This window comes from Mesoplodon mirus (genome assembly GCF_964341445.2).
Source record: "Mesoplodon mirus genome assembly, chromosome: 7".
NCBI lineage: Eukaryota > Metazoa > Chordata > Mammalia > Artiodactyla > Ziphiidae > Mesoplodon > Mesoplodon mirus.
This window is the reverse complement of record NC_138983.1, coordinates 14,094,148-14,119,636: the sequence shown is the minus strand read 5'-3', so window position 1 is coordinate 14,119,636 and position 25,489 is coordinate 14,094,148. Positions and strand designations below refer to the sequence as shown.

Below are 25,489 nucleotides of genomic sequence, written 5' to 3'. Positions count from 1 at the left end.
ACAAAAATGTAACATATAATAATATTGTAGAATATATGGAAGACAAAGAAATCAATTAGAAGCTAACAATCCTAATACAATGAGTAAATATAATTCTTTTAAATTTTTAAAATCATTTTCCTTATTGTAGACCTACTTTATTGTAGTTAAAATTATAATGTACACATAATTTTATTTCCTGTTTTTTTATAGTATATGAAAAGCATTTTCTAAATTGCTACGTTGTCTTTTTCTAATTTAAATTTCTAGCATGCTGTAAAGAGTATGTATGCAGTAATTTTCTCCCAGTGCTCTCTCTGTGCATTGATTTCCCATCCTGAGGTATATGTATTTGCCTGTTTCTATTGGCATGGAGTAAAGAGCAATATAAAAGAGATGTTCCTTAACACTTAAAACTGCAAGGGATAAACAGATGTTAATGAATCATCTTGCTTTTCTACTGATACAAGTGGGTAAGGAATTGATATGCAGTTGAGAGTTTACCACAGCATGCCAGGCCTTCGGCAATCAGTTTTGAAGTTGGAAGGCTTGAAAAGGGAGTTTGAAACATTTTTCAACTCTGGCAGGGGGCCTAACTGAGTTACGAATAAAGATCCAGAGGAGAGCAGTTTCCTTTCAGAGAAGCAGCATATGAGAACGAAGTCCTTTGCTTAGTCTTCTGGGGAGAATTTGCTTGGTGATCACCCTATCTGGAAACACTCTCCTTTCCCCTTGGCATCTGCCCAGGATGGGACAAGTGCTCTCTTCCACTGCTTTAAGAAGATTCTTTCTGGGGTTTGGTGACAGAAGAGCACTTCGTGAAGTAACCAAGGAAAGAAAGCTCAGCGCTGCTTATGCTTCCCATTGCAGAAGCTTTTCATAGCTCTCGGGGCCTGAGGCTGTCTCATGAGTTTTTCACTTCATAATGCAGTAGAATATGATCTCACTGATGTCATGGTCTGAAAACTAGCTCTGCTACTGAGGATTACTCAGTCAGGCAGAAAAAAACCTTGGTATGAAATGCCAATGCTAAGGCATTAGAGTGAACCGATAAGCTTATGATTTAGTTGTTTTACTGTTGCAGAAATTACCAATCTCATCCACCACAGGGGCAGCTCAGTTCTCACAAATTTGTTCACCTATCCCTAGACAGTGACTGAAGATTGATTAGTCCCTATTGGATTTCTTCCTAAATTGGAGATTTTTTTTTTAGAAGCCAATGATCTCAGATATTCTAGTTCTGGTTTAGCCAGTGCTGAGAATGAGAAGATGAAGAGGATTGTGAGCGTCCACCTGCAGCATGGCAGCTTTCTATTTTCTATACTGCTTGCACTTATATCTTCCTGGCCAACAGAGAAGATAACCTGCAGTCGATTCACCTGATGCATATCTATGAGCAGAACCATATTCCAAATGTACCATATGTTAAAACCACACTTGGTGGGCTTCCCTGGTGGCACAGTGGTTAAGAATCTGCCTGCCAATTCAGGGGACACGGGTTCGAGCCCCGGTCTGGGAAGATCCCACATGCTGTGGAGCAGCTGGGCCCGTGAGCCATGGCCGCTGAGCCTGGGCGTCCAGAGCCTGTGCTCCGCAACGGGAGAGGCCACAACAGTGAGAGGCCCGCGTACCATAAAAAAAAAAAAAAAAAAAGAGTAGCCCCTGCTCGCCGCAACTAGAGAAAGCCACGCACAGCAACGAAGAACCAAAAGCAGCCAAAAATCAACCAATCAATCAATCAATTAATTAATTAATTTAAAAAAACCACACACACTTGGTCAAATTTCTCCTTGGATACAGGGTCATGATGTTCATTTATTTTTTTCCTGTTATAGGTGTATTGTATGTTTGAACAATAGATTATAACAGCTCAGTAGAGAGTTAGATGGTTTTAGAAATTCTGCATTGAACTTTAATGCAGAAATTTCTTTGTAGCACTATAATAAAGAAATTGGTGTGAGGTAACTTCTATTCAAGTGTGTTGCCGAAACTATAATACTTTGGGGTTCTGCAACATAGACCAAGCTGACATGCTTCACTGGTTTCTCTCATCAAGTTAGCACTGCAAAATTCTATAGCAGATAGGCAATGGAAAGAAAACATTTAAGAGCTTAGGCTTCATCTGAACTTCACAAGGAAGGAAAGAACAAACCCAGGCTTAGTTAGTTCTGGGGACCAAACCATGCCCCAGGAATACATCTTTAGGGTTTGGTGACTTTCTGCAGCACAAAATGCCAGTCTGCTAATTTTTCCAATCCATTAATGGGAAATATGCCACAAAAGTTTTCTATTCCCTCTATATGGAATATCTTTTTTCCTTCTGCTTCCAGAAGCAATAAAGGGTTACTTTAAATCATGATTCTTTCTAAAATGTTTGGACCTTTGATCTTATTTATTTTTCAGAGGTTGATCTCTACCCTGTGTATTTATCACCTTGGTATGGCCAGTTTGTGCTGCATAATTGGGTGTGATCTGTTCTCATATTTTACTTTTTTGGTAGATCTGTTTAGGATTTCTTGCAAATAAAGCTCATCTCAAAACAGCAAAAAACAGTCCCAATTCTAACAAAAGATAGTATATTCTAATGAGCTTGCCTGATTTTAGAAAGAAAAAAGGAGATAAGAGACTGGCCTAAGAAGACCAAACTGCTGCAATCCAATTTAACTGTGTAGGTCAGTGCTCATTGGCAGTTTTCATTTTGAGTAAGAGCAAGGAGTACCTGGAAGATATGAAATACTATAGGAATTTTGAACTTTTGCCTCTTGGCACATTGAAAATGAACTGGAATATTTTAATTTGGTCCTTTTGCTCTTTGTTTTTTCTTTATCTAGAATGTGAATGGCTATGTATGTAAATCTACTACGATGACATTTATATTTAATTCTTTCCTTGGTAGTCCTTGAGTTACTGGCCACTTCACCAAAGTAATTTAAATCAATTCTGACTTTTTGCTTTTTAATATCCAAAATTGAGGTGTTTATGTGGAATTGATACCATAAACGAATTCTTAGAACTTCTTTAGTTTTTCAGGAGAAAACAGATACCATTTAATAGAAGTCTGTTGACTTTTTTCTGTGTAAACAGCCTTTGTTATTAAATGAGAAAATGAAATTTTATCAAGAACTCATTACTTAACATGTTTACAAATGTCTGGTTATAACGTCATTAATTTTAAACACAGCTTCTGCTGTATTTTCTTGATCTGTTACTCTAGAATTAACTATTAAGCAAATAAAATGCGAAAACTATGAAATTTAAATAATTTATTTTCTTGTTAAAATCAATTTGAGACATTTGTTCTCAATTTCATTCTAATAAATTTATTTATACCTTTTAAGATAAAAATGATATAATTCAGAGACATTTTAATTTTGATATCTTTGGTTCTCTTGTGGCCAGAGGATCCAAACAGAGAGTTCTTGAACTTTTTATTCATGACAGCTTAAAAAAAATCATCAGATCCCTATGAATTGGACAAAAGAATATCTGTATTATGCTACCTATAGTATAAGAAGGAACAAGAAATAAAAATATTTACATGTATCTTCTCTTTATTGTAGAAAGTCAACTTATAAAGGTAGATGAAATGATGTAATTAGGGGAAAAATAACCATTTGGCAAAACCATCATAATTTTTATTGTTTCTGGCAAGAATTATCAGTAGATGCTGAAAGTAGCAAATGAAAGTTTGAAGAGTAACAGTATATTTCCACAGCCTCAAAGTATCTCCCCACAAGATACTTACTGATTACAAAGGATAGCTCCACAGTGGGTGAACCTAGCAGACACTGCTTTACCTAAATGGCCAAAGTTGATATCACCAGTAATTAGACTAATCCACAGCAAGTGCCTCTTGATATGATGCACTGGGAAAACTCAGCATCACTTCTGTGATAATCCTGCCAAAAGAGTATAACCTGAATCTAATCATGAGGAAACATCAGACAAACCCAAATTGGAGTACAATCTGTACTCTTTAAAAATGTCAATGTCATGAAATACAAAGAAAGACCCAGGAACTGTTTCAGATTAAAGGAGACTAAAAAATCATGACAACTGAGTGCAATGTATCATCTTGAATTTTCTTTTCCTATAAAGGAGACATTACTGGAACAATTGGTGAAATCTTAATAAGGTCTGTAGACTAGATAAAAGTATTATATTGATTTTAATTTCTGATATTGTTCATTGTACTATTGTTACATAAGAGAATTACTTATTTTTTAGGAAATACATACTGTGTTTAGGGGTGAAGGAGCATCATGTCTACAACTTACTGTTAAACAGTTCTGAAATATAATATATATAAATATCTATATTTATACATATATGTATGGGTGTGACAGAGAGTAGAGAGAGAATGAGAGAGAAAGAATGTTGTACTGAGAGCAAATGTAGTAAAATATTCACATTCAGGTAATCTAGGTAAGGGATATACAGGAATCTTTTGTGCTATTCTTGTAACTTTTCTGTAAATTTGAAATTATTTCAAACTAAAAAAAATTGACATCTCAAGGGAATAAAACCAACAACTTAAGGAAAATGAAAGAATTTGCTCAATGAAGTTTAACTACTGGTTTTTGGAGAACTCTGTTTGAGGCAGGCATCTGATATACTTTTGTATGGCCTTTAAGATATTTTTAGGAACTTTTTTGTTTGATTTTACAAGTAAGATTGATAACTTCTTTTTTCAAAATTTGTGATCCAATTTTATTTATTTATTGAAGTATAGTTGACTTACAATATTATATTAATTTCAGATGTACAAAATAGTAATTAGATATTTTATAGATTACACTTCATACAAAGTTATTATAAAATATTGACTATATTCCCTGTGTTGTACGTTACATCCTTGTAACTTATTTATTTTATACCTAGTAGTTTGTACCTCTGAATCCCCTCCACTGATTTTGCCCCTCCATCTACCCCTCTCCCCTCTGGTAACCACTAATTTGTTCTCAAGATTCATGACTATTAAAGAACATTTCAGTTTAGTTAAATACAATGAGAAATTAATAAGAAGGTACTATTTTTTTTTTTTTTTTTTTTTTTTTTTTTTTTTTGCGGTACGCGGGCCTCTCACTGTTGTGGCCTCTCCCATTGCGGAGCACAGGCTCCGGACGCACAGGCTCAGCAGCCATGGCTCACAGGCCTAACCGCTCTGCTGCATGTGGGATCTTCCCGGACCGGGGCACGAACCCGTGTCCCCTGCATCGGCAGGCAGACTCTCAACCACCACGCCACCAGGGAAGCCCCAAGAAGGTACATTTTTATGCAGGTAGAAAGTTTGTTTTGGATTTCTGGTCATAATGGTTTGCAGTGTTTGTGATTTGGTCCTCCTATCCATTCCAAACACATGGTAATGATAAAATTTTCTGAGAGAAAATTTAAAGGATATAGCCATGTGTAAAATCAGAATAAATTCACCTATAGACCAGGAACTAAACAAAACCACAATGTTAATTGGACTAAAACCTTAGGCCTCCTGTGCTCTGGGTTCAGAAGAAGCATAGGTAACTAAGTGCTCATTTCTCTTGGAATAGTAAAGACTAAAAGTGTCACACACAGGGCAAGAGACTAAAGCCAGACTTTTCTTCTTCCACCCCTTTAAAGGGGATTCAAAAAAAAACTTATTATTGCTATCTGGGAAATGGCTTATATAAAACCTGGGAGTACAAGAGGAAGCAGACACCCTTGTAGTCAGGACTTAGTCTTGCTACTCAGGTCTAAGCTACTCAGGGATTCAGTGATAGTCTCTGTGGTCTCTATGATATCCCCAGTATCATCAGGAATGGAGTCTTTTTTTTTTTTTTGCGGTATGCGGGCCTCTCACTGTTGTGGCCTCTCCCGTTGCGGAGCACAGGCTCCGGATGCGCAGGCTCAGCGGCCATGGCTCACGGGCCCAGCCGCTCCACGGCACGTGGGATCCTCCCAGACCGGGGCATGAACCCGTGTCCCCTGCATCGGCAGGCGGACTCTCAACCACCGCGCCACCAGGGAAGCCCCAGGAATGGAGTCTTAAGTCATCCAATATAATACCTAGTTCTGAACTAGGATCTGTCTCCAGGAGACAGTGAGAGAATAAACAAGTAGAGAGAATAAAGCCTGCCACTTAAGATGAGTTTGCACACTGCAATTCCAAAACATATAAGGAAAACTGATGCTAAGAAAAAGAACCAATAAACCCAGCAATTGAAATATAAATTTACTCCAGAGAAAATAAAGTTAATTAATTATTTTAAATTGATTTTGAAATGAAGTTTAGGATCCTCAGGGAGAAAAAGGAAGGAATAGTAGTAATATAAAAGGAGAACAAAAAATGGATAAACAACAAGGGTTGTACTGTAAAGCTCAGGGAACTGTATTCAATATCTTATAATAGCCTATAATAGAAAAGAATATATACATATATATATATATCTAAATCACTTTGCTGTATATGAGAAACTAATACAACATTGTAAATCAATTATACTTCAATAAAAAAATTAAGAGAGAACAAAAATTGGGAAACAAGAACAGGCAAAATGAAACAAAGCCATGTATAAGCCTTAAAAGATGAGTTGAAAGTTCTAGAAATAAAAAAGTTAATTGAATTTTTTAAAAACTGAGAGAGAATGAACTCTAGACCAGACATAATAGAATAGAGAATTCATAATTTAGAAGATAATACTAAGTGTAACACAAAGATCAAGAGCTAAAAACTATAAAAGGACAGGTGAGAGACACTGAGACACAACAATGTATATCTAATAGGAGACTTAGAAGAAAAGGATAGAGAAAATGGCAAAGAAGCAATATTTTAAAAGATACTGGCTGAGAAATTTACATATTTGGCAAAACACATAAGTCAGGGGAAAGTCCTGAGCAAGATAAACAAAAATAAACCTACATGGTAGACACATTGTAGAATCTGCAGAACATTAACAATAAAGAATATAGCTTATATGAATGATAAGAATGATTAACTCCATCAAGAATGTCAGGAGTTTGACTGGTGGCATCTTGACAACAATGATAGGTGCCAGATGACAATGGAGTAGTACCCTTAAAGTGCTGAGGGAAGATAAATGGCAATCCAGAATTCTCCACCTGGTTAAATCATAACTCCAGAGGGTAAAATAAAGATATTTTCAGGCATATGAAAAGCAAGAGTATTTACCACCCACAGACTTTTGTGTAAATGACAGGTCTATGAGTATTCAGAAATTCACAATTCAGAAATCAAAAAAGCTTAAAAAACAAGGTTTCTTCGGTAAGTTTTCAGCAAACTCATTTGTGGGCACACTTGACCTGAACTAGTTTATGAGGCTGTCTTTGGTCTTTATTTATCCTACCAAGTGTGACTATATGTTTCACTGTGGAAATTTTAATATGCTTGACTCTGGGCTGCTTCCCCAGCCCCAGTGGTTGTGTTATACCACAGCTAGTTTGTCCAACATGTTGCCTTTATAAAACCCCAAAATTTGTCAGTTCCAAAACAGAGAGGTCCCAAGGATTTCAGATAAGTGATTGTGGACCATTCTTTCTTTACTTTTTTTCTTGAATAATTTCCAACTTTTTCCCCCAGTTTTACTGAGATATAATTGACATACAACACTATATAAATTTAAGGTGTACAGCATAATGACTTGACATACATATATGTTGTGAAATGGACCTTTCTTTTTTTTCTTTCAATTTTTTTTTTTTTTTTTTTTTTACCTTGAGGTGTAATTGACATACAACGTTCTATTAGCTTCAGGTGTACAACATAATGATTTGGTATTTGTATATGTTGTGAAATGATCACCACAGTAAGCCTAGTTATTATTCATCACCACACATAGTTACAGAATTTTTTTCTTGTGATGAGAACTTTTTAGATTTACTCTCTTAGCAGCTTTTAAATGTGCCAGTATTATTAACTATAGTCACATGGTGTACATTACATCCCCATGACTTATTTATAACTGGACGTTTGTACCTTTTGACCCCCTCACCCATTTTGCCCATCCCCCAAAATGGTTGCCTCTGGCAACCATCAGTCTGTTCTCTGTATCTATGAGCTTGTTTTTTTGTTGTTTTGTTTTGTTTTTCAGATTCTTCATATAAGTGAGATAATACAGTATTTGTCTTTCTCTGTCTTATTTCACTTAGCAGAATGCCCCCATGGTCCATTCTTGTTGTCACAAATGGCAAAATTTACTTCTTTTTTATGGCCAAATAATATTCCATTGTGTATATGTATCACATTTTCTCTATCATCACTTCATCCGTCAGTGGACACTTAGCTTGCATCTACATCTTGGTTTCTATAAATAATGCTGCAATGAACATGGGGGTGCAGATATCTTTTTGAGCAGTTCTTTAGATAAATACTCAGAAGTGGAATTGCTGGATCATATGGTAGTTCTATTTTTAATTTTTTGAGGAACCTCCACACTGCTTTCCATAATGGCTGCACCAATTTACATTTCCATCAACAGTGCACAAGTGTTTTCTTTTCTCCACATCCTTGCCAACACTTGCGATTTCTTGCCTTTTTAAAAATATCCATTCTGGGCCTCCCTGGTGGCGCAGTGGTTGAGAGTCCGCCTGCCGATGCAGGGGATACGGGTTCGTGCCCCGGTCTGGGAGGATCCCGTGTGCCGCGGAGCGGCTGGGCCCGTGAGCCATGGCCGCTGGGCCTGCGCGTCCGGAGCCTGTGCTCCGCAACGGGAGAGGCCACAACAGTGAGAGGCCCGCATACCGCAAAAAAAAAAAAAAAAAAAAAAAAAAAAAAAAAAAAATATCCATTCTAACAGGTGTGAGGTGATGTCTCATTGTGGTTTTGATTTGCATTTTCCTGATGATTAGTGCTGCTGAGCACCTTTTCATGTACCTGTTGGCCATCTGTATGACTTCTTTGGGAAAATGTCTATTCTGCCTATTTTTTAATCAGATTGTTTTTTTGTTTTGTTTTTGTTTGCTATTGAGTTGTATGAGTTTTTTATATAGTTTGATATTAATCCCTTATCAGAATATGATTTGAAATATTTTCTCCCATTAAGTAGGCTGCCTTTTCATTTTGTTGCTGGTTTCCTTTACTGTGCAGAAGTTCTTTAATTTGATATAGTCCCACTTGTTTATTTTTTCTTTTGTTGCCTTTGCTTTTGGTGTCAAATCCAAAAAATTGAAATGGACATTTCTTAGAGGATGAACTTTAGCAAGAAAATAATTGAACCAAGAGAGAAGGAGCAAAAAATAGTAATGAGGATGAAAATTGGTATGAAATGTTTGTAAACTTAAATAACTATTGACTAAAAATTAATAGCTATTTTTTACATTTAAAAAAAAGTAGAGTCAAAAGAAATAAAAGACATCCAAATTGGAAGGGAAGAGGTAAAATTATCTGTTTGCAGATGACATGATCCTATGTATAGAAAATCCCAAAGAATCCACAAAAAAAGCTACTAGAGCTAATAAATGAATTCAGTAAAGATGCAGGATACACAGAGGCAGGATCAGTTATGTTTTTATTCCAGCAATCAACAATCCAAAAAGGACATTAAGAAAGTAATTCCACTCACAACAGCATCTAAAAGAATTAAGTACTTAGAAATAAATCTAACCAAAGAGATGAAAGACTTGCACAGTGAAAACTGTAAAACATGGCTGAATGAAATTAAAGACGACCTAAATAAATGGAAAGACATCCCATGTTCTTGGAAAGGAGGACTTAACATTGTTAAGGTGTCAGTACTACCCAAAGCAGTCTACAGATACCACACAATCCCTACCAGAATTACAACAGCTTTTTTTCACAGAAATAGAACAAACAATCTTCAAATTCATGTGGAATTGCAAGGGCCTCATATAGCCAGAACAATCCTGAAAAAGAAGAATAAAGTTGGAGGGCTCAAACTTCCCAACTCTGAAACTCAATACAAAGCCACAGTAATTGGAACAGTGTGGAACTGGCTTAAGGACAGATGTATAGACCACTGAAATAGAAGAGAGAACCCAGAAGTAAACCCTCATATGTTAGATCAGTTGATTTTAAGAAGGGAGCCAAGGGTACCATTCACTGGGGAAAGGACTGCTCAAAAAGTCTTTCAACAAGTGGTGCCGGGAAAACTGGATACCTATCTGCAAAGGAAAGAACACTTACCTCACACCTTATATAAAAATTAACTCAAAATGCATCAAGGACCTAAACTTAGAGCTAAAACTATAAAACTCTTAGAAGAAAACAATCCAATGTCTTCTTGACATTGAATTTGGCAATGATTTCATGGATATGACACCAAAAGCACAGGGAACAAAAGAAAAAATAGGTAAATTGGACTTCATCAAAATTAAGAACTTTTGTACATCGAAGGATACTATCAAGAAAGTGAGAAGACAACCTACAGAATGAGAGTACATATTTGCAAATCACATATCTAATAAGGGATTCATATTCAGATTATGTAAAGATCTCTTACAACTCAGCAACAACAAAAAGTGAACAACACAATTCATAAAAGGACAAAGGGCTTAAATAGGCATTTTTCCAAAGAAGATATACAAATGGCTAATGAGCCCATGAAAAGATATTCAACATCATTAGTCATTAGGGAAATGCAAATCAGTACCACAATGAGATACCACTTCACACCTGCTAAGAGAGGTATTAAAAAAGCAGATGGTGGTTGGGACTTCCTTGGCGGTCCAGTGGTTAAGACTCCATGCTTCCAGGGCTTCCCTGGTGGCGCAGTGGTTAAGAGTCTGCCTGCTAATGCAGGGGACATGGGTTTGAGCCCTGGTCCGGGAAGATCCCACATGCTGTGGAGCGACTAAGCCAATGCGCCACAACTACTGAGCCTGTGCTTTAGTGCTCGCGAGCCACAACTACTGAAGCCCGCGCACCTAGAGCCCGTGCTCCTCAACAAGAGAAGCCACTGCAATGAGAAGCCCATGCACCACAACGAAGAGTAGCCCCCGCTCACCACAACTAGAGAAAGCCCACGCACAGCAACGAAGACCCAACGCAGCCAAAAATAAATAAATAAATAAATTTATTTATTAAAAAAAAAAAGACTCCATGCTTCCATAGCAGGGGACGTGGGTTCAATCCCTGGTCAGGGAACTAAGATCCCGCATGCCACACAGCACAGCCAAAAATAAAAAAGAGGTGGAATCACAGACGTTGACAAGAACATGAAGAAATTGGAACCATTCTGCATTGCTGGTGAGGATATAAAATGGTACAGACACTGTGGAAAACAGTTTGGTGGTTTCTCAAAATATTAAACTTAGAACTACTCTTTGATGCAGCAATTCTACTCCTTGGCATGTATCAAAAAGGAATTGAAAGGAGGGACATGAACAGATATTTGTACACCCAAGTCCATAGCATTTTTCACAGCAGTCAAAACGTAGAAACAACCCAAGTGTCCACTGACAAATGAATGGATAAACAAAATGTGGTATATACATGCAATGGAATGCTATTCAGTCTTAAAATGGAATGAAATTTGAAGTATTCCACAACATGGATGGACCTTGAAGACATTATGCTTAGTGAATTATCCAGAAATAGAAGGACAAACATTGTATGATTCCATTTAAATGAGGTACCTAGAATAGGCAAATTCATTGAGACAGAAAGTAGAATAGAGGTTACCAGAGTCTGGGAGGAGGCTAGAAGGGGGAGCAATTTTTTAAATGGATACAGAGTTTTTGTTGGGGATAATGAAAAAGTTTTGGGTATAGATAGTGATGATGGTTACATAAGATTGTGAATATGTTTAATGCCACTGAATTGGACATTTACAGTGGTTAAAATGATAAATATTATGAATGGTTAAAATGATAAATATTACATATATCTTACCACAATAAAAAAAAAGTTTTTCAATTAAAAAAAGGTAGAATTCAAATTCTAGAAAATAGTATCAGAAGATGAGAAGAGTGCTAATAAGTTATTTAAGTGTACTTTGTTCCTTGTTTTGGAGAGTGATAAAGATGATTAATTTGACATTTAAAAAATGTATAGCTAGGGCTTCCCTGGTGGCGCAGTGGTTGAGAGTCCGCCTGCCGATGCAGGGGACACGGGTTCGTGCCCTGGTCCGGGAAGATCCCACATGCAGCGGAGTGGCTAGGCCCGTCAGCCGTGGCCACTGAGGCTGCGCATCCGGAGCCTGTGCTCCGCAATGGGAGAGGCCACAACAGTGAGAGGCCCGCGTACTGCCAAAAAAAAAAAAAAAGTATAGCTAAATATGTATGTTAAATTTAAGAGCAATACTAAAAGATTACAGATTCTGTCATAGCTTACAAACTAATGGGGGGGGGTGATATTTTTTAAAAACTTTACTAACACACTAAAAAGTAGGAAAAGAGAAGAAAGTCAAAGAATAACAGTTCACAGAAAAGACAAAATAAGAGGCTTCCCTGGTGGTCCAGTGTGATCCCAGGGAACTAGATCCTGCATGCCACAACTAAAGCTCCTGCATGCCGCAACAAAGATCCCCCATGTGGCAACGAAGATCCCGTGTGCTGCAGCTAAGACCCAGAACAGCCAAATAAATAAATATATTTTTTAAAAGACAGAATAAGGGCTTCCCTGGTGGCACAGTGGTTAAGAATCCGCCTGCCAATGCAAGGGACATGGGTTCGAGCCCCGGTCTGGAAAGATCCCACATGCTGTGGAGCAACTAAGCCCATGCGCCACAGCTACTGAACCTGCGCTCTAGAGCCCCCGAGCCACAACTGCTGAGCCTGCGAGCCACAACTACTGAAGCCTGTGCACCTAGAGCCCGTGCTCCACAACAAGAGAAGCCACTGTGATGAGAAGCCCACGCACCACAACAAAGAGTAGCCCCTGCTCGCTGCAACTAGAGAAAGTCCGCATGCGGCAACAAAGACCCAACGCAGCCAAAAATAAATTAATTAATTAATTTTAAAAAAAGACAAAATAAGATGGCAGAAATTAATCAAATATCTAAAAAAACTTACTAAAATACAGAGAATGTAAGATTGGGTAAAAAACCAAATCCAGCTGTACAGCACTCACGAGAGAAGTATCTTTTTATTTTTTTTATTTTTTTTTATTTTTGGCTGTGTTGGGTCTTTGTTGCTGCACATGGGCTTTCTCTAGTTGTGGCGAGCGGGGGCCACTCTTCGTTGCAGTGTGCGGGCTTCTCATTTCAGTGGCTTCTCTTGTTGTGGAGCACGGGCTCTGAGCACACGGGCTTCAGTAGTTGTGGCACGTGGGCTCAGTAGTGGTTTGTGGGCTCTAGAGCGCAGGCTCAGTAGTTGTGGCGCACGGGCTTAGCTGCTCCGCGGCATGTGGGATCTTCCCAGACCAGGGCTCGAACCCGTGTCCCCTGCATTGGCAGGTGGATTCTTAACCACTGTGCCACCAGGGAAGCCCAAGAAGTATCATTTAAAAATGACCCAAAAAGATTGAAATTAAAAGCATAGAAAAAGATATGCCAGGCAAATACTAAAAAAAAAAAAAAAAAAAAAAAAAAAAAATAGCTGGTATTGCAGTATTACAAGACTAATATCAGACCAAGGTCCTGGACTTTTAAAAAGATGGTAGAAATTTGACGTTCAGTATCACTAGTATGGCTAGTTACAAACATAAATCCTGATACTTTCTGCCTGGTGTTATTCATCTGTTTCTTTCTTTTCTTTCTAAATCAACTACCACAGACATTTATGGAGCAGTATCTACTATGTGTTAGGTAATGCAATGGAGACAAAGATGAGTGCAGCCTAATTGGTTACTGTATAGAGTCGAATAGAGGAAATACATCCAGTAACTTTAGAACAAGGCAGCAAATTGTACCATTAGAGAGTTATAAGTGAGATATGATGGGAATTGGCTGTGGTGGGTGGAATCAGGAAAAGATTTCATGCAAAACATGGTATTTGACATGGATAGAATTTTAAGAGATGGAGGTAGGAAAAAGATATTTCAGGTTGAAGAGAAACAGTAAAGCTTTGAGCAATCGCATTTTCTGCTTTTTCTTTACAGCCATCTTATCTAAAAGAATTTCACTGGTTATACTAAGATTGTCTATTAATTCTTTAGGTAGTGATTCTGATCTCCATACTGATCATCTGATTAGCTCCATACTAATCAAACATTTCTAATTATTTTTATTTTTAATTAAATGTGAATTTTATTGGTATGAATTATCTAAAGGCAGCAGTGTAAATACCATTATGTCTTTTTATATTCAGTATTGTAAGACTTTGCCCTATCAGTTTGTTGTATAAAATTCCTATTTTATAAATTCTTCTGTATATTCTATTCATCTATACAATGAGACTCAGCTAGATTCTTCAATGCATAAATTACACCCTAGCTTAAAAAAAGATATTTTTTAAAAGCTACACTAAGGATATAATTTCACTAGTATTAGTTCCTTTACAGCCTAGACCATGACCTAGACACCAGCATTTTTCCCCTGGGAGTTGTGTAGCACACTTTGGGACTAATTCTTTACTGGGTAGCTTCATAAATTTAGGCTAGAATGTTATCATTTGCTAGACTTCATTTGCTAGAAATGTGGCCTACTCCATTTACCTGTAACAGCTCATTTGCTTTATTTTTCATTTTCCTTTACTCAAGACAACAGCACTGCAAACTGCGTAATTAGGTTAACACTTTCGTTGCTTTTTAAATATCTCTCTTCTAATTCTTTGCCTCAGAATTCCTCATAGTATCTTAGGTTTGTATGCTAGTCTTCCATGGGGGAAGAAGGGTATGTAATTTGCTTTTTCGTACAGTGTTGTTAATATTGACAGAAGGAGGCTAATTTTATCCTAAGTGATAATATACTCTATGTTAAAGACAGGTTAAACACTTCCCTCTGAACTTGGTCAGGGAAAAGGAAAATGGATTAGATGGCTCCTGAAATTTTTTCTTGTTCAATTCAGAGATTCAGAATTTTTTCCCCCTTTAAATGCTAAACAAATGAAAAGTGACATTTGGAATTACCACTATCCCTCTGTTGCTTGCCATCTTCAGTTTAATGTCTGCTTTTCTACAAAGATTAACATATTTTCCACTCATGATTTACTTGTCAGGGACTTTAGGAGTTTTCTGGAACCAGAAGTCTGCCTTTGGTAGTGATGATTACTGGATAATTGCCTATTCTTTGGTGGATTTTCCATTTTTAGATTACATCAGGCTCTACAGCCTTTATTTCTTTGGCAGAAGAACCCAAAGGCAATGGAGTATATTTTTTCCCCTTCCCCAGCCCAGCTTAAACAATGACTCACTTGGGCCCTAGGGCTTTACTTCATACTCTCATTCAGGGGCCGCTTTCTACCCTTGTTTTTCTTATTTGCCTTTAGTGTCTGTCTGGAACCTTTTATATCCTTTGGCACATGGATTTTCCTCTAACGTTATTGTCAGAGAGGTATACAACACCACCCCCAAACTGGAACGGACAATCCAGTTATGTTCCCATAAGCCATGTTGTTCTTAAGACAGCTGATACAGGTCAGAGAGAATACAAAAAGAATATCTTTAAGGAAACATAAATTTCAAGTGGGGTAGAGGGAGAAGTATTCTCCAAAAAGATATGAGTGCCAGTGTCACCCAGCTAAAGACAAAGATTTCCCACTATATGAGATGCTCTAATGACTGATTAAAACTTCCTCAGTGTGTGTGTGTGTGTGTGTGTGTGTGTGTTTGTGTGTGTGTGTAGGAGGTGGGAAGCACTCAGAGGAATTGGACTCCAAGAGTTTTCAAAGAGATATAGTTATGTGAAGAGAATTTCTCATAGAAGGACTTGGTCTAATCTATAGTTCAGAGTTTTTTTGGAGAAAAAAAAATTTTTTTCTCCTTTTGGGCAGTTGTTCTATATATTCTTGACTTTTCATTCTAATTCCAGCCTTCTGTAACTATCCATCTAATGATGATTTCTTGATTTTTCTCTTTGCAGTTTTAACAGTGTATGTCAGGGAACTCACATTCTTTTTCGGGAATTCAGCTTCATCCAAGCCACCCCTCACAATAGGGCATCATTCTTACGGGCCTTCTGGAGATGCTTCCGAACTGTAGGCAAAAATGGTGGTAAGTCTTCCCAAATTCTTTTCTTGCCTTCCTTTATTCCCTCCAAACTTCTTTCTTTTGCTCAGTATGATACTGTTTTAGTGCATACTCTTCAAGGCTCTAGGAACACCTTTTAAGGAGTTATCTGTCTTGTGTCAGAGATACTGCCATCAATATTATTATCACCATCACCATCACTGTCACTGAAGCACTTATTAAGATCCAAGTGTAACTCTGAGATCTACGTGCAGTAATTCATTTAATCTTCACAACGTCTCTCTGTGGTAGATACTATAATTCCCATTTTATAACAAATTAAACTTAGGATCAATTTGCATATTGTTGGTTCAGCATCTTATGCTGAACCTTGGGTTATAACCCAAGGACAATATTAAAAAATACACTGATCAAAAATGTGTTTACTGAGACTTTATTTTGGTGATGTGAAGGGTGAAAGACCCTTACTGAGAGCTTCTTTTTAAAAAATGGCACTAAATTCTTACATTCCGAATATTAAAATAGATTAAATTGCTCCAAAATTTTCAGATATAGGGGCTTCCCTGGTGGCGCAGTGGTTGAGAGTCCGCCTGCCGATGCAGGGGACATGGGTTCGTGCCCCGATCCCGGAAGATCCCACATGCCGCGGAGCGGCTGGGCCCGCGAGCCATGGCCGCGGAGCCTGTGTGTCCGGAGCCTGTGCTCCGCAACGGGAGAGGCCACAGCAGTGAGAGGCCCGCGTACAGCAAAAAAAAAAAAAAAAAAAAAAAAAAAAAAAAAATTTTCAGATATAGAGTCTCTACCTCAAAACCTTTGTTCACGTCTGTTTTCAAAGGCCTGTTCTTATTCCCATCTTCATATTATGTTTTTTCCAAATAAGTATCGAATATCTTTGACAGTCTCTATAGTAAACCTAACTTAAAGTAGAGGAAGGCCTAAACTATTTCCTCATTCATTCAACAAATATATCTGGTAGACTTACCATGTGCCTGGTGCTGGGGTTATAGTAAGAAAATATGTATGCTCCCTGCTTTCATTGAATTCTCAGGATCCCCTACGCTGCTCTAACTGATGCTACTGCTACTTTATATATAGCTACTGAAACTTTTTTGCTAAAATTCCTTCTACCTAGTTTCTGATTAGATCATTTCACTATCCTAAGAAATAGGTATGGTAGATATTATTGTGCCCATTTTGTAAATAACAAAACTGTGTAACTTGCAGAAGGATTGCACAGTAGCAAAGTTGGAAATAGAACCCAGATTTACTAATATGCTATTTCTACTAATGACAAGTAACTCTAGAGATCATCCATCTCAATTACACTATTGTGCAAGTGTACTGAGAATAGCATCATCTTCTTTACAAAATATATGACTAGTGGTCGAAAATCAGTGTGAACTCAATTTTAAGTGAACTAGCTCAGAAAAACTATCTTGTTGGTCTCCACATAAACAAAACTGGGAGCTGTGAGTGTATAGATGAATTTTGTACTATTTCATCAGAACCTGTCTTTCCTAATCCTTTCTCTGTCCCTTAACCAGTCAGCAAATATATATTAAATACTCATTATATCGAAGAATGGTGCATATAGCTAGAGCTGGTTTCTATGAAATAGCACATGGAGATAACTATGGAAAATAATCTTCAGATATCCTTAATTTTTTTCATGACTTACAAGTGGGCCCTCTTCAGCAATTTATTTATTATCACAAGGGATCCATATAGTGGTGGACTCTAAGCAGATGTGGTTTGCTTTATCTTTCTTATAGCAGCTGCCAATGATTCATCCAGCTGCTGAGAGGAAGCAGCTCCAAGTTCTCCCTATTTCTCCTGTGCCACCAGTAGGACCTAGATTTTATGCTGGATATTTATTGTCATGCTTCTTAATCAGACAGTCTCTGATTTCTTAAATACCAAATGCAACATTTGTGTCTAGGTGATCCTAAGATCTTTGGTTAAATAGTTTTAATATATTCTCAGTTTCCTCCAGGAAACTTCAGAACATCTTTCAGTCCCACAATGTGTCAGTCTCCAGTTTTAATCCAGAATGAGCAAAAACACTCAGAGGCAAGATTCCAAAGGAAAGTATTTATTAAGTCCCATTTTTTCAATTAGAATGCCAAGTACCAGACACCTACTCAGTGGAGCTGCTATTATATTGTTCTCCTGCAGATAACTTCCTTAGAACATCATGTACATATTGTAGCATTATCAAGAGGAAACTAACTCTTCTGGGAGGTAGCAAAAGATGAGCTGGGTTCCAGCGTAACATATCTAAAAGTGAAGCTACCTGTTGAAAACTAAGGACCTTGATCCCTTCTGGCAAGAAATATTTTTTCCCAGTTTTTAGCAAGTACAGAGATGCAGTGTCATTCCTGCATGACTGAGTATTGAATGATGCTAATTTCCCTGTGTCTGAATTTCAAATAACCTCATGAAAACTGTAGTGAGTCTCTTGCTATCTAGACAACTTTAGACTCTTGGAAGCAAAAAGATCTACTCAAATGTAATAAGCCTTTAAAATTCAACTTCTCACTTTGGTATTTTTTTCAATACAGAAATATTAATCTAAATTTTCCAAGTTGGCAGAAATTGAAATTCCCTTGAAGTAAATCTTTACTTCTATTTAGGGATATTGGCTCAAAAGAGCTTTTGTCCACCGTTTATTTTCAGTTTATGAGAATTTAGTTTTGAGCTTTGTGCTTTTACCGATGAATATATGTATTTCATTTAATAAGATAATGATACTAAGGGAATTGTCCTCCTGCTATAACAACTAGAAAATCAGACAAAGTATCTGAAACAACTGTTTCAGACATTGGACCAAGAGTCAGTGTGGAACTATGGTCCCTGAGAGGCAGTTACCAAGTGACAGTACAGGGAGATCATCAAAGAGCTTGGTGGTCTTACTGAGTTGAAGAGGCAGAGGCTGGGGTTTAGGGAGGCCAAGGTGGCCAGTATTTGCAAGGCCAAGTACCAGAGAGAAGGGCGTTGCACACTTAGCTCCAGAGAGCTGCAAGGAGGTATTTGAGTCTTTGACTACAAACTCTGCACATGTGTGGGTTGGAAAAAGAACCACTAGAAAACAGTAGGCCGGACAATTCCTGGAGTACTCACAAGGCTAGTTCACACTTCTACCATCTTGAGTAGAGAAACCTCAAAATACACTGGGCATTGGATAGAGTCCTCAGTAGCTTAAGCATTAAACTGATCCTCAAGTAACTGCATATACCAGAACAAAATTCAGTACTCCTTAAAGGAATTCAACAAAATCCAGCACTCAACAACATAAAATTCACAAAGTCTGGCATCCAACTAAAAATTACAGGAAGCAGGAAGATATGACCCATAACCAGAAGAAAAATAAATCAATAGAAACACAGACTCAGAAAAGACAGAGATGGGGGAATTAGCTAGCAAGGACTTTTAGACAGTTATTATTTTATTTTTTTTGCGGTACTTGGGCCTCTCACCGTTGTGGCCTCTCCCGTTGCAGAGCACAGGCTCCGGACATGCAGGCTCAGCGGCCATGGCTCACGGGCCCAGCTGCTCCACAGCATGTGGCATCCTCCCGGACCGGTACCCGAACCCGTGTCCCCTGCATCGGCAGGCGGACTCTCAACCACTGTGCCACCAGGGAAGCCCCTAGACAGTTATTTTAAGTCATATAGATGTGCTCAAGTATGTAAAGGAAAATATGAATATGATTAGGAGATAAATGGAAGATATTAGAAAGATCTAAATGGAATTTCTAGACATGAAATACAGCATCAGAAATGAAAATAATGATAATAATAGCAGTTAATATTTATTAAGTACTTCCTATGTAGATTATCTCATTTTTCTAATCCTGTGTATTAGGTAGATACTTTTATTATCTCCTTTGCACAGAAAATAAAACTGAGATTTTGAAAGTTAAATAACTGGTCTAGAGGGCTTCCCTGGTGGTGCAGTGGTTGAGAGTCCACCTGCCGATGCAGGGGACACGGGTTCGTGCCCCAGTCCAGGAAGATCCCACATGCCGCGGAGCGGCTAGGCCCGTGAGCCATGGCTGCTGAGCCTGCGCGTCCAGAGCCTGTGCTCCGCAATGAGAGAGGCCACAACCATGAGAGGCCCGCGTACCGCAAAAGAAAAAATAAAATAAAATAACTGGTCTAGGTCACACACCTGTAAGTGTGTGACCAATGAATGACAAAGAAGCCAGAGAGAGGGGCTTCCCTGGTGGCGCAGTGGTTGAGAGTCCACCTGCCGATGCAGGGGACTCGGGTTCGCGCCCCATTCTGGGAGGATCCCACATGCCGCGGAGCGGCTGAGCCCGTGAGCCATGGCCGCGGAGCCTGCTCATCCGGAGCCTGTGCTCCGCAACGGGAGAGGCCACAGCAGTGAGAGGCCCGCATACCGCAAAAACAAACAAACAAACAAAAAGCAGAAGCCAGAGAGCTGACTTGAGACAGTATTAGGTTTTTAATGTGTAATGTGTTCTCCATCAGAGAGTGTATGAAATGCTGGAAATACAGATAAGTAAATGACAATGCTTGCCCTCAAAGAGCTCACATTCCGAGAGAAGAAACAGAGTATCCTAGAAGTAGTTTCCTTAGAGTATAAGTGATTAGTAAAGCCTGTATGAGTCAGTAATAGCACAAGGAAAGAAATAGTTCTTCCTGCAGAAGTTGGGGAAGGCTCAAAAGAAGTAAAGACAATTAGGATGGATCTTGGAGTAGTAGAAAGCTGTTAAGCAAAGAAGGAGTACATTCTAAAAAGAAAAAACAAGATTTTTGAAAGTGTGATGACATGAAACATCATGGTTCCTTTGGAAAATGGTAAGAAGAACAATGTGGCAACAGAAAATGATGCCGAACGCTTATTGTGCCAGCCACTGAGCAAAATGCTATACATGTATTCATTCATTTCATTCACACAACAAACATGAGTTGATGTGATTATTATCCTGTTTTATACATAAAGAAACTGAGAGAGAAGTTAAGTGACTTGCACAGGCTATATAGTTTATAAGTAGCACAGCTCATATTCAAACTTGTCTTCACAAAGGCCTCATTTTTTATTAACTGAAGTATAGTTGATTTACGATGTTGTGTTAGTTTCTGGTGTACAGAAAAGTGATTCAGTTATTCATAAATACATATTCTTTTCTGTTACGTTTATTACAGGATATTGAATATAGTTCTCTGTGCTATACAGTAGGACCTTGTTGTTTATTTTATGTGTAGTAGTATATCTGCTAATCCCAAACTTCTAATTTATCCCTCCCCCACCCCCTTTCCCCTTTGGTAACCATAAGTTTGTTTTCTGTGTCTGTGAATCTGTTTCATAAATAAGTTCATTTGTGTCAGATTTTAGATTCCACATATAAGTGCTATCATGTGGCATTTGTCTTTCTCTTTCTGACTTCTCTTAATATGATAATCTCTAGGTCCATCCATGTTGCTGCAAATGGCATTATTTCATTCACAGAGGCCACAGTCTTTTTTTTTAATTTTATTTATTATTTATTTTTGGCTGTGTTAGGTCTTCGTTTCTGTACCAGGGCTTTCTCTAGTTGCGGCAAGCGGGGGCCACTCTTCACCGCGATGCGCGGGCCTCGCACTATTGCGGGCTCCTCTCTTGTTTTTTTTTTTTTTTTTTTTTTTTTTTTGCAGCCTCCTCTCTTGTTGTGGAGCACAGGCTCCAGATGCGCAGGCTCAGTAGTTGTGGCTCACGGGCCTAGTTGCTCCGCGGCATGTGGGATCTTCCCAGACCAGGGCTCGAACCCGTGTCCCCTGCGTTGGCAGGCAGATTCTCAACTACTGCGCCACCAGGGAAACCCAGGCCACAGTCATAACAACTCTGTTAGACTGACTGAACACATGCTACCCCAGGTAACGAAGAGCTTTGTGTGCTCTAAAGTTTATGCTTTCTCCCAAAGACAGTAGAACCCTATCAATCTGTGTGGTGTTTTCACATATGACGTTGGCACAAGCATGGAAACCAGAATGGAAGGTAGGTAGTAAGACTGAAGCCAGAGACCAGGTAGGAGACAATTGTAATCAAACAGGTAGTGGCCATGGAGATGAAAAGTTATTTAAAGAGATGGTTTGACAGGACTTACAGATTTATTGAGTATAGTGTGTGGGAGAAAAAGAGTCAAAAATGAATGCTGGAAGCTAAACTATTTCCAATTTCATCCCTCCCCTCCTTTTCTCCTTTCCTTTTTTTTTGTTTTTTCCCTTGCACCTTTGATGTTTTACTCTGAATTTGCTGTGGTTTTGTCTTCATAGTCTAGGTGTATTTATTCATTCAATAAACAGTTATGTATTGGTTGTTAGTGATAAAGCAGTGAGTGGGTTAGACAGAAGTTCTTTTTTTTTTTTTTTAATTTTTTGCCTTATAACAAATTTAATCAGTTATACATATACATATGTTTCAATATCCCCTCCCTTTTGCGTCTCCCTCCCACCCTCCCTATCCCACCCCTCCAGGCGGTCACAAAGCACCGAGCTGATCTCCCTGTGCTATGCGGCTGCTTCCCACTAGCTATCTACCTTACGTTTGGTAGTTAGACAGAAGTTCTTGCTCTCATGGAGTGTTTGGTCTCATAATCAGAGATTGGGGGGAAAATCCCTGCTTTTATAAAAGGAATTCACATTCCGGGAATCAGGGAATTGCTGTGGGTCTTTATGACCATAGAATAAAAACTCATTACTTAAAATATTGAACGTTATAGTGGGTGAAGTGATCTCAAAGGAAAATGCAGACATTTTAGGCTGAAATAAGGCTTTTGGTCTGACTTCTCTATGTAATTGCCTCAAAGTTCCACTTGATTTTGCTTGTCACTAATCCTCATCCTCACCACTAAAAGCCATTCTGTGAGGATTAACAGTGTTTACTGCAGGAGTGGGGTGGCTGTCTTGTCCGAAATATTAAAGAGCATTTGTTTCCTTTGTAATTTTTTAAACAAACAAACAAAAATCCTTCAGTGTGATCTCTTCACTCCTGAGGTCTCCTCTAGCAGCTGGTTCTCTCCACTTGTTCCCACCAGTGCTTCACCTCTCATCACTTTCCCCGGAAACCTGATGTGGCCAGGTTAAATAAGTAAACAAATAATTTCTTCAACCTCAAGTTCGTGCTTCCTAGCTCCCATTTTACTTATTTCTTCTCTATTCCTAATGTTCTCTTATTTTTTCATTTTTACTTCTTTCTTCAGAATCTTTTCTCCAGGGACAACATTGACAATTGATGTCCCCTCAAATCTGTCCCCTCTCTACCTCCAATAACTTTAATCTTTCCCTCTATTTAATTTTTTTTTAATTGGCTGTGTTGCATCTTCGTTGCTGTATGCGGGCTCTCTCTAGTTGCCATGAGTGGGGGCTACTCTTTTGTTGTGGTGCGCGGGCTTCTCATTGTGGTGGCTTCTCTTGTTGTAGAGCACGGGCTCTAGGCACGTGGACTTCAGTAGTTGTGGCTCTCAGCCTCAGTAGTTGTGGCTCGCAGGCTCTAGAATGCAGGCTCAGTAGTTGTGGCGCACGGGCTTAGTTGCTCCGCGGCATGTGGGATCTTCCCGGACCAGTGCTCAAACCAATGTCCCCTTCATTGGCAGGTGGATTCTTAACCACTGCGCCACGAGGGAAGTCCTCCCTCTATTTAATTTTTCCTTTTTTCTATTTTGGTTATTTGGAGGTGTCACACATGTCACACAAGCATTCCTGGAATGCTTTTGTCACAACCTCCTCTCCCACCCAACCCTCCTCACCCTCCATACATAATACCCTTAGGCTGCTGACCTCTCTTTATCCTTTTAGGTCTTAGTTTAAAGGTCAGCTCCTTAAAGGGGGCTTCCCTATGACCCTTCCTCATCTGAATTAAATCCTTTCATTACTCTTTTCAAAGCATCCTGTAATTTTCAGTCATCATTTATTACAGTTTCTGACTAAATATTTTTGGGATGACTGTTTACTTAATGTCCATCTCCCTTATTAAATTGTAACCTTTATGAGGGCAAGAACCTTGTTTTGCCAATAACTATTCCTAGCACCCAACATATGTAAATGATTTGTTATTTAATATGAAGGCTCACCATTTCCCAATCACTACAAGAGGATAGATTTTTGAATGGGTTATATTATCATTTCTTTTATTGGGTGGAGGGTTGGTTTTGAAAATCTGTTTTACACTAACTTTTCAATATTGTGTAGGAGCCTTGTTTTAAAATAATAGTAGTAGCTACCACTTACTGACCACCTACTATATGCAAGGCACTAAACTTCATGTTCTAAGTGTCCCACTAAAAACTGACCCATTCAAAGCTATACTATTTTAAATGACACCTAATTAAAACAATATTCAATACCCACTGGTGCTTCTAAACAAGGATTAGAAAGATTTAGATCATGATCTGTATGCAAACTTAATTTTTTTTTTTTTTTTTTTTTGCGGTACGTGTGCCTCTCACTGTTGTGGCCTCTCCTGTTGCGGAGCACAGGCTCCGGACGCGCAGGCTCAGCGGCCATGGCTCACGGGCCCAGCCGCTCTGCGGCATATGGGATCTTCCCGTTCCGGGGCACGAACCCGTGTCCCCTGCATCGGCAGGCAGACTCTCAACCACTGCGCCACCAGGGAAGCCCGCAAACTTAATTTTTTAAAATATTTTATTTATTTATTTATTTGGCTTCGTTGGGTCTTAGTTGCAGCACGTGGGATCTTCGTTGCAGCATGCGGGGTCCTTTGTTGTGGTGTGGGCTCAGTAGTTGTGTGGCACGCAGGCTTAGTTGCCCCATGGCATGTGGGATCTTAGTTCCCCGACCAGGGATCAAACCCACGTCCCCTGTGCTGGAAGGCGGACTCTTAACCACTGGACCACCAGGGAAGTCCCGCAAACTTTAACCATTGGTGAGGATCTGATTAGTAGTACTTCCTTTCCTTCTTTTGTATTCCGGTCCAGCCTTTATGCTATGAAAGAGATCACAAACTAGTGGTCAGCTGACTGCACGTGCCTTGGCTTGCAGATATGTTTTCTTGGTTTGCGGTGTTAAAAATACACATTTTTAATTAGATGCCAACATTTAACATAAAAATCTCAATTCAATTTCACTTAAAAATGGAAAGTCCTCCCAATACCATGACCACATTCTAACAAGAAGACAGTTTGCCAGGGCGAAGGTGCAGCTGCTCTCTTTAGACAGAGTATGTAGACTCAGATTTACCGCCAGGACAGAGGTACAGCTGCTCTCTTTAGACAGGGCATGTAGACTCAGATTTACCACCATCCCCAGCCGCCTTGCTTCACCTGCTTACGTCTCCTGCCTGGCCTCTATAGGCATTTGAGTTTGCTATCATTGCTAGAACTTCTTGGTCCATTTATAACCACTTGAAAGGTAAGGTTACACTCATAATTCAGAACAAGGAGTCAGGATCTTATTCGTCAACTAGATGCTCTTTCTCTCTTCTTGTTATCATGATGTCTCAAAATTTTTTATATTTAGAAGGGACCATAAA

The 25,489-nt window shown here is 38.8% G+C and overlaps 1 protein-coding gene across 3 annotated transcripts in view; it reads left to right on the top strand.

Moving 5' to 3' along the window:
- Positions 1 to 25,489, top strand: part of CSTPP1 (centriolar satellite-associated tubulin polyglutamylase complex regulator 1) — a 199,865-nt gene that overhangs the window by 67,200 nt on the left and 107,176 nt on the right. For all 3 annotated transcript variants that reach the window (XM_082628616.1, XM_082628617.1, XM_082628618.1), the window contains one exon: positions 15,891 to 16,021. In XM_082628616.1, the coding sequence (XP_082484742.1) occupies positions 15,891 to 16,021 (131 nt within the window). The remainder of the gene's footprint in view (positions 1 to 15,890; positions 16,022 to 25,489) is intronic.